Source organism: Bos indicus, chromosome 6 (genome assembly GCF_029378745.1).
Source record: "Bos indicus isolate NIAB-ARS_2022 breed Sahiwal x Tharparkar chromosome 6, NIAB-ARS_B.indTharparkar_mat_pri_1.0, whole genome shotgun sequence".
NCBI classification, from domain to species: domain Eukaryota; kingdom Metazoa; phylum Chordata; class Mammalia; order Artiodactyla; family Bovidae; genus Bos; species Bos indicus.
The window spans coordinates 59,265,336-59,275,129 of NC_091765.1; the positions used below are offsets into that span (position 1 = coordinate 59,265,336).

General features: G+C 38.6%; 2 protein-coding genes across 2 annotated transcripts in view; one reads left to right on the forward strand and one right to left on the reverse strand.

Annotated features, from left to right (window-relative positions):
* KLB (klotho beta) overlaps positions 1 to 3,726 on the forward strand; it is a 34,495-nt gene extending 30,769 nt beyond the window's left edge. Inside the window, exon 5 of the mRNA XM_019962602.2 lies at positions 795 to 3,726. Coding sequence (XP_019818161.2) covers positions 795 to 1,183 — 389 coding nt within the window. The 3' untranslated portion in view covers positions 1,184 to 3,726. The remainder of the gene's footprint in view (positions 1 to 794) is intronic.
* A 1,580-nt stretch (positions 3,727 to 5,306) lies between these two features.
* On the reverse strand, positions 5,307 to 9,745 carry RPL9 (ribosomal protein L9). Its single transcript, XM_019962603.2, has 7 exons — positions 9,567 to 9,745; positions 9,362 to 9,477; positions 8,675 to 8,770; positions 6,765 to 6,897; positions 5,937 to 6,017; positions 5,610 to 5,724; positions 5,307 to 5,389 (listed from the first exon to the last, which is right to left on the reverse strand). Exons 1-6 carry the CDS (start codon positions 9,610 to 9,612, stop codon positions 5,618 to 5,620), a joined length of 579 nt encoding a protein of 192 aa, XP_019818162.1. The 5' UTR covers positions 9,613 to 9,745; the 3' UTR covers positions 5,307 to 5,389; positions 5,610 to 5,617.
* Between the last annotated feature and the right edge of the window lie 49 nt (positions 9,746 to 9,794).

The window sequence follows — 9,794 nt, forward strand, 5'->3', positions numbered from 1 at the left end:
TTAAACAGAAGGGTGTCAAGATCCAACTCACACCAAAAGAATTGCTGCTCTTTTGTGAATACACCGTAAAGGACCGAGAACTGATACAGGGCGAATTGCACTGCTCTGGCTAAGGATAATGGTGGACTGGGTCAGGTTATTAAGAGTGGTGAAAGTGAAGTCGCTCAGTCGTGTCCGACTCTTTGCAGACCCTATGGACTGTAGCCTACAGGGTTCCTCCATCCATGGAATTTTCCAAGCAAGAGTCCTGGAGTGAGAAGTGGATAGGTTCTGGATGTGTTTTGAAGGTAGTCAACAGGATTGTATGTGTGTATGAGAGTAGAGTCAAAGATGATTCCAACAGAGGAGGTGTTTTAAGTTTGTTGACAGAAGGTATAAAAGAGTTGAGTAGGAGAGTAAGAGTGAGTGGCTGGGGAAACCAAGTGCAGTTATTGGGCAGTTTTCTCACATCTGAGCTCTGGAATCAAGATAAATAAGCAATGTTTTTCTGCTTTTAACATTGTGAACAAGTTGACAGTTAAGTCCTTTGACCTTTATGGCTCCAGTTCTTAAATCTGAGTTTCCTGCAGGTGTTTTTGTATTATTATAGATATGTTTTACTTCAATCTTTTAAAAATTAATTATACCTAAATTCATCTTCTCAAGAAAGATCATTGATTAAAGAATGTCAAAAAACCTTTAATGAAAATCATGTTTTATGAGCATGAGATTTAGACTGTTTTCAATGAAAACTAAATTCTTAAGGATATCTAATAGTTCACATGTGATTAATGTTTATTTTTGGTATTTTTCAGGATACCTGATTGATAAAATCAAAATCAAAGGCTATTATGTATTCAAACTGACTGAAGAAAAATCTAGACCCAGATTTGGATTCTTCACACCCGATTTCAAAGCTAAATCCTCAATCCAGTTTTACAACAAACTCATCAGCGACAATGGCTTCCTTTCTGAGAACAGTAGTCCTCGATGCAGCCAGGCTCAGAGAAACACGGAATGTATTGTCTGCTTGCTTCTTGTGCAGAAGAAACCGCTGATATTCTTTGGATGTTGTTTCTTCTCCACCCTGGTTCTACTGTTATCAATTACCATTTTTCATAAGCGAAAAAGAAGAAAAATTTGGAAAGCAAAGAACTCACAGCACATACCGTTAAAGAAAGGCCACAATAGAGTTCTTAGCTAAGCTGATCTTATTTCTGTCTGCAGGATGGAAAAGTTTAAAAATTCACTCCAGTTCCATATACTGGTAACTTACAGAAGATACACCTATATTGTAGAAAAAAGACAACTTGAGAATTTAGTGATAGCCAAGGTAATGACAATCTCGGTCTCCATTGTTTGGTTCAAATTTTCCCTTAAAAGGTGTTGACATCAGTGAATTCAGTTCTTGGATCTAAGGTAAAGGTTTCCCTAGACAGTAAGCCTGTGAAGATAATCTGATATGTTGTTTCATGGCGTTTGATGAGCCGTTTCCTATCATTATTCTCTAGTTTTCCTCTATTCATACCAGTAGCTATTTATGGTAAAAGAAATTGTTTTGGAAGTACAACTTTGTTGAGACTCCACAGTGGAGATTGTCAGTGATAAAATTCTGTCACTTTTTAGGTGCTTTCCCCTTTGGTCAGGGTGGTTCTCAAATGGAAAAAAATAGGGTTAAGAAGTAGTGTTTGTCTATAGCCAGTTATATATACACTCTTAAGCACATCAATCCCTCAGCTTTTCTCAACAGAAATTAAAACTGAGCATTTATAAAACATCTCATTTTATGAGATCCTTTATCAGATAATTAAAAAAAAAATAACATTTAGTTTCCAGTAACTCATGTAAACATCAGAGGACAAAGATTAAAGAGAACTAAACCCAACTGCCTGTGAAGACAGAGAAGTCATTCAACCTCACAGTACAGCAACCTCTTCAAATTGGTATTATTCCTCAACTGAATCTTAGGAGGTGACAGATGTGGCAAACATTCTAAGATATAAAGATTTTTTTTATATTATCGCTATCAAATTACCATTTATCCCATGAGACTTGTTCTCTTCCCCTGAAGTCCTTCACTGATCTAACATAAGCACATATGGACCTCTCAAGGTGTACAAGGCACCTCCCAACTGTGGACACAATTCAGAATATTGGCGGCCTGAGTAAACTATTCTTACATTGCAACCTTTGAAGCTAGGATTAAGTGAATCCTTAAAACTGAATTTGCAGTTTGACTTTTTTGATTTCTGTTCTTAACATTCATTCACTGTATTCTAAATGTTGGGGGGAAGAAAACCCAAATCTAAACCCATTTATATCCGTTCTTTCCTTAGGTGAGTCAATATTTACCTATTGTCTACTCCTCTGGAAGTTTGACTTCCAGAGTCAAAGGAAAGCTTATTTCCTGCATAACTGAGATACTAATTGATAACAGCATTAAGTTTCAAAGATACAGATAACACAATTAGTCAATTCAAACAAATGCAAAAGTGGTTAAGACATCAATATTCTGGCTGGCCAATTCAAATAGTAAAAATTTCAGATGTTTTTATCTCCCTGTTCCAACTGCATCCTTCCTCCAACCTTAGCAGCTTTTATTTTCCAAGAAGTTTTTATATTTCTCTGAGAACCACTGGAGAACAGCTACCCACTCCAGTATTCTGGCCTGAAGACCTATAGTCCAAAGGGTCACAAAGACTGGACACGACTGAGCAACTTTCATCTGATTATCAGGCTTGAGGCTATACATGATTACAGTAACTAGTTTTTTAATCCTAGAGTATCAATTGAGCAACTCATCAACATCCAAGGTTTTGAAAAATAAATCCATAGTCATAAGAACAGACTTGGAATTAAGATTTTTGCTTTCCTGTTTTGATTATATTATCTTGTATTCAGTTTGTAAGTCTTTACATTTAGTGCTTAATGTATCTTTTACACTTGTCACCTTGCCACAAAGTGAAAACTGTTAGTCACTCTTTGCAACTCTATGGTCCATCCATCGGGTTCTTCAGGCAATACTGGAGTGGGTCGCCCTTCCCTTCTCTCCAGGGGATCTCACAGAGTCTCCTTCATTGCAGGCAGATTCTTTACCATGTGAGCCACCAGGGAAGATAAGGTATCAATAGTAAAGTCCCTAATTCAATGCTGTCCTCCCTTTTTTGCCACCTGGGAATTTTACTCGTCTTTAAGCCATCGTTATACATGAGTCCCTAGGTACATACTTTAATCTGGCTCATGCTCAGTTATACCTTTCAGGTTTTTCTTAAATTCATTTTAAAATCATACATGGGGATTCTCCTGGTGGACCAGTAGCTAAGATTCCATGCTCCCAATGCAGGGGGTCTGGGTTCAATCCCTGGTCAGGGAACTAGAACCCACATACCACATCTAAAGAGCCTTTGCCACAACGTAGACCCTGCATTACCAAATACATTTTTTTTTTAATTAAAAAATAAAACCATAAAGAGTCAGTTAGGAACTGTTGGCAGCTTTTGACAGGATCTTTTAATTTACCTTTCGAAACTTGAAGAACATCTTAAAATGTAGTTCACTTTGTATATTGTTGCATTCTCCACATTCAGTTCAACAACCCTTTCACCAAGTCTGATATATATGGAAATATCGCAATTATGGTTTTAAAGAGCCTCTGGAAATTGAGGTCAGTAAATTATGACTAGATGTTTTAATTCTCAATGTAATTTATTCCAAATAAACTGGCTTATGCTGATTATTTATATTCAACTTAAGAACTGTGGAATGTGAATGTTTGGTGTTTTAACTGGGTTCTGCCAACACCCCCTCCCTCCATCCTCCCAAACTGTGCCAACTGGGCAATTTACTCCCAAGTATGTTTTCTCATTAGAAAATGTAGACTGCTACACCTCAAAACTGAGGATGCACTTACATGCTCATCCATGGTAAACAGAAAACACGGAAAGCTTCCCTGGGGAGAACTACACTTTCCTTTACCACATCTAAGTTATTAAATTGAAGTAACTCCTCAGCTACAACCAGACTGCCAAGAGCTAGCCTTTAAAGTCTCCACACTTCACTTCTGGTGTTACACACTCCCATTGCTGCTACCACTGCCTATATACTGACACTCTTTAACACTAACACCTTTATCCCTCTGCAACATTGCCACTTGGAGGTTTCAACCCTCAAATTCAATTTTAAAATTCTGTCAATACCTTAAAAACATATTTCAAGGCCCATTACTATTACTCAATCTCCACAACCTCAATCTCCCTGGCAATGTGGGAACTAATCACTCAGCAAATAGCTATATGACAGACACTGTTCTAAGAACTTGGAATATCCCAGGGTAGACAAGGTCACACCACCCCCCCATGAAGATTAGACTCTTAGCAGGAAAAAAGTATATAATCAATACCCAACAAAGTAAACTATTAATCTTACATTATAAACATTATGGACAAAAACTGGAGCAGAGTGTGCTAGGATGGACATGAGGAATGAGCAAAACAGGCTTCACTGAAAAGTCACTCAAAGGAAAAGACAACTTAATCATCCAACGCCTACCCCAAACCTCATCTCAAAACAATTCAAAGCAAAATCTGTATTTACAATTTCACCCATGTCTCAAAAATTTAACCGTTATCAAACCAATGATTAACTCAATATAAAATTAATTCCATTTATTTAAACCAAGATCTTAGTAAGCCCACAGATTTTATTGATGGACTAGACACAGTATGTAAGACAAAGTTAAATGTTTTGCCTGAGAAATCACACGGTTAGAGTTTCTAACAAATGAGATAGGGGAAGACTGCAGGTTTAGGGGTAACCCTACTGTACTATATAGTAGTATATCTGAAGTATGACACATGGAACGTTTCTTAAGTTTTTTTAAAGCTATCAAAGACTAGGATATACATGTGGCTGAAATCTGAGTATAACTGAGAGAACCTTAAGACTACAGCAACCATGTTTATCATAAATACAAATTAACTCCATCTTTTAATTCTTACTAAGACAGTATCACTTCTCAGCTGCTTTTTCAGTTACTGTGACTCAGGCATTTGCTTCACAAATATTCAAATCTGTGCCACTGCAAAATTAGATACCTTCAGGGCATCTCCGAAAGTTCTTCCCACGATAACCATATTCCTCTTGCCTGAAATGTCCTTGGTATTCCTTCAAGCCCCCTCTGCCATTAAGTCTTGCTAACAACATCTTTCTAACAACAACAAAATCAACCAACCACTCCTATTCCTTCTGTTATTGTTTTTAACACACTAGAATTTACTTAACTGCTTACTGGCCAAATAGTTTGAAATGATAATCAGTAGGAAAAAATCTCAAATCAAGAGTTTTTATTGTCTCTTTAAAACATCACAACTGAGTCCATAGAACCATCTATCTTGTTTCTGCAGCAGGATCACTGTAAAAAAGAAAAGAAATAGTCTGTAATTCTCCATCAATATTCTTGCCCAGAAAAGTTTTATTCTCAATCATGTAAAACATACTTTCTGCCTCTGCTACAACTACCATTTAAGTTTCTTAATTAGACCCAACTAAAGCAATCGCAAAGAGTCGGACACGACTGAGCGACTGAACTGAACTGAAAGCAATCAAATTATACAGATATTACAAAAACCCACCTGAGATCTTATTCATCAGCCTGCTGAACTGTTCCTTTTTCAGAAACATAGATACCATCCAAAAATTTTCTGATATCCTTGTTTTTAACTGTGGTGGCTTGCTGAATCAAAGCAGCTATAAGGGTGAAAAAGATAAGGCAATTATCAGCCAAACCCATCACAAGTATTTCATCACCTGCTGTACTTCATAGCTTTTAATTAAGATCCCAAAAATTAAAAAAAAAAAAAAAAAACCCTCACCAAATGAACAAATACTAGGTATTCAACTCCAGGATTTAGATAAACAAGATTTTACAGGCATTAATTATGCACAGTAAACATACAAACCTGAATTTGACACAAGTTCAATGTCATTTCCTTCAAGAATCAACTCATCTTTCTGGGCTTGAGATACTGAACAGGCAACCCCTAAAATATAAGAGGGCATGTACATAATGTCAACATAAAATAAGAGTTGTAGAATATTTAAAATATTTAAATTAAGGAGCAATTAACTTCATTTACAATTCCACACACCAAATCAAACTGTTTTGTAATCGAATCTGAATTATCTGGGCAAATTTTGTATTTCTGGGACTTCCTGGTGGTACAGTAGCTAACACTCTGGGCTGTCAATGCAAGGGGACTGGATTCAATCCCGGGTCAGGGAACTAGTTCCCACATGCTACAAGTTAAAGAGTTTGAATGTTGTGACTAAGAATTCCATAGCTAAATAAACAAAAACTAAGACTCAACCAAATAAATAAGCTTTGTATCCAATTTTATTTCTTATTTCTATTGTATAATTTGGTATTCATCAAAGCTCATTTTTTGGGACTTCCCTGCTGATCCAGTGGTTAAAGCCTCCATGATGCCAATGCAGGGGGCAAGGATTTGATACGTAGTGGGGAACTAAGATCTCACAAACCTTGCGCAAGACCTTCCATTCCCCCCCAGTTCAATAGGAAAAAAAAGCAGAATCAAAGAGCACTAAGTTTTAAAATTTTCTATTGCTTCAATGTTAGAAGCATCAATTATGTATCAGAGAAGAACTATTTTAAGTACACTTCTACTTTAACCATACTGGGTAATTCTGAAATAATCTGACCTTAGTTATAACTAACCCAAAATGTATTTAAGCCTTCACAAGCAGAAAAAAAATTTTATGAATCATACCTGGCCTCATTCGAACCCTGCGTATGTATTTTTCACCCAAAAAATTTCGGATTTCCACAAGAGAACCATTCTCCTGAATAACAACGTTGATGGGGAAGTGGGCATACACCGACCTCATCTTGTAACGGAAACCCTAGATTTAAATAAAGAAAATATTAGTAATGCTGAGAAATTTGAACAGGATACCCAGTTTTTCTCTGAAAACCAAGTAGGAACTGCCCCTTTGAAAGGAATATTTACATTTTGTCAGGGTTGTCTCCCTCTTTGTACCTAGATTTTGTACAAAATCTCTACAGAGACTTTAGAGGAAAACTTCCTCCTCCATGACAAAGGAAACTGAAAACTGTTCTCACATACTCATGTCAAGGTTTTATGAAATCACCCACACCAAGCCTTATAACAACTGTATACTGAAACATCTGTTTCTGTTGTCTCTTTGCTGGACTGAAGCGCCCACCTTAATGCAAAGTGTTTTACTACTGCCTATGCCTTTCCAACACAAGCTGGAATCAAGATTGCCGAGATAAATATCAATAACCTCAGATATGCAGATGACACCACCCTTATGGCAGAAAGTGAAGAGGAACTCAAAAGCCTCTTGATGAAGGTGAAAGTGGAGAGTGAAAAACTTGGCTTAAAGCTCAACATTCAGAAAACAAAGATCACGGCATCCGGTCCCATCACTTCATGGGAAATAGATGGGGAAACAGTGTCAGACTTTATTTTTCTGGGCTCCAAAATCACTGCAGATGGTGACTGCAGCCGTGAAATTAAAAGATGCTTACTCCTTGGAAGGAAAGTTATGACCAACCTAGATAACATATTCAAAAGCAGAGACATTACTTTGCCAACAAAGGTCCGTCTAGTCAAGGCTATGGTTTTTCCTTCGGTCATGTATGGATGTGAGAGTTGGACTGTGAAGAAGGCTGAGCGCCGAAGAATTGATGCTTTTGAACTGTGGTGTTGGAGAAGACTCTTGAGAGTCCCTTGGACTGCAAGGAGATCCAACCAGTCCATTCTGAAGATCAGCCCTGGGATTTCTTTGGAAGGAATGATGCTAAAGCTGAAACTCCAGGACTTTGGCCACCTCACGTGAAGAGTTGACTCATTGGAAAAGACTCTGATGCTGGGAGGGATTGGGGGCAGGAGGAGAAGGGGACGACAGAGGATGAGATGGCTGGATGGCATCGCTGACTCGATGGACATTGAGTCTCAGTGAACTCTGGGAGTTGGTGATGGGACAGGGAGGCCTGGTGTGCTGCGATTCATGGGGTCGCAAAGAGTCGGACACGACTGAGCGACTGATCTGATGCCTTTCCAGGTGGCTCAGTGGTAAAGAAACCACCTATAAAGAACCCCAAAGCCCTTTATCTTGGGCATCGAGGCTAACATACTGAATTACTAAGGTATACCAGATAGCAAGAATTAAGGATACAATGGCACCCACACTCAAGGAACCTACCCTGATATGTTTTTAAGAAAATGGACATGGAGTTCAGAAATTAGATCCACCTTTTTCTATCCCCACAAGAGTAGAAGTGACAGGCATCGAACAAGAAACCAAAGTCTACCCCGTGTGTTAATTTTCTATAAACACGCACCTTGAAAATGAGAATTTGTGTAGGGGAAAAAAAAACCATTAGCAGACTATCAAAGACTACCTGGTCTGTATACACACACACACACACACACACACACCCGCACGCGTGCGCGTTAACACTTAATCCCAAGACCCATGAAGACCTATTGGACACATCTGCCAACATTACCTCTTCCCAAGTACTAGAGCTCGAGTACACCACTAAATTACATGCATAATCTATTCTCTGCAGCAAACATTTATGTTGCATACACGAAGTACAGCTGAGAAACCCCCCCTTCCAAGACAAAGTAGTCTGGAATCTGCTTACCAGTGTAACACCCTTGATCATGTTCTGTACGTGACTACAGATTGTGCGAACAGTGGCCAGTTCCTTTCTGTTTCCCCACCATTTGTCAACACGGAGCTGTAACAGAACAAAAAAACTTTAGAAAACTCTTTCCAGAAATAAGCAGGCTTAGAAAAAAGTCCATTTATTCACAACAATCACTGTAAATTCTAGTACTTGCCCTAATTAAAAAGTACGACTTGCCAAAAGAAAAAAAACACCATATTATTTTTATTACTAGGCACTACAGGTACACTATTTCACAAAGGAACGACAACCCAGAAACAAAAGAAGTATGGTACAAGCTGCATTAAACGTCAATCCTGGAAAATTATCAGGTTTAAGACCCACTGCTGCGTCCCTAAGATTTTTACAAAACAATCAGGAAAAAAATAAACTTGTTAACAGTATTATTAAGATCTGCTATGAATCATTACTACTCCGCTGCACCCTGGTCTGGAAGGAGTTTTTCTAATCCACTTTGTTCAGAATTTGATCTTCCAATTTTGTTAAAGCAACAACACTGAAACTAGCTATAATTCTGGACACTCAATTTGAAGCTAAAACACAGAATCTCAATGTAGTAATTTGAAAAGCAACCCATTTTGTTACTCTCAAATCACAACCTTCCAAACAAGCAACTGTGTCCAAAACGAACAAAAAACTCACCCTCTTCTTTTTCTTCCCAAGGAGACTAAGTTCTACATTGATGTGATTGAAGTCCCTCCGCAGGGTGCCTCTGGGGCCCTTCACAATAACTGTCCGTCCCTTCAAGTTAATGTCGACTAGGAGAGAACGTACTCGTGAGGCCTCGGAACAAGGTATAGAGCATGTAGTAAAGACGTAAGAAAAACGCAAACACCAAGTCTCGTACCATTTTCTGGGATGTCGACAGTCTGGTTGCTGAGAATGGTCTTCATTCTGAAACACAAACAGCTGGGGTAAGAAGGCCGCTAACGACCAAACTCCACCGCACGGAGCTCCTCTCCTACCGGAGAGCGCCGGCAAAAATACGGGAGGACCCGAACCGAGAGCGGTCCCCGCTGCGCCCTGGTACGGAAGGAGCAGCTCGCAGGCGCACGTTATAAGCCCAACCGGGCAA

Bases quoted from the DNA above. Each gene is read 5' to 3' on its own strand.
- RPL9 (XM_019962603.2), bottom strand. From the start codon at position 9,612: ATGAAGACCATTCTCAGCAACCAGACTGTCGACATCCCAGAAAATG. The intron at 8,771-9,361 runs GTGAGTTTTTTG...GTTCTGTTACAG, and splicing joins TTGGGAAGAAAAAGAAGAGG to CTCCGTGTTGACAAATGGTG. The intron at 5,725-5,936 runs GTTTGTATGTTT...TCACCCTTATAG, and splicing joins TGAACTTGTGTCAAATTCAG to CTGCTTTGATTCAGCAAGCC.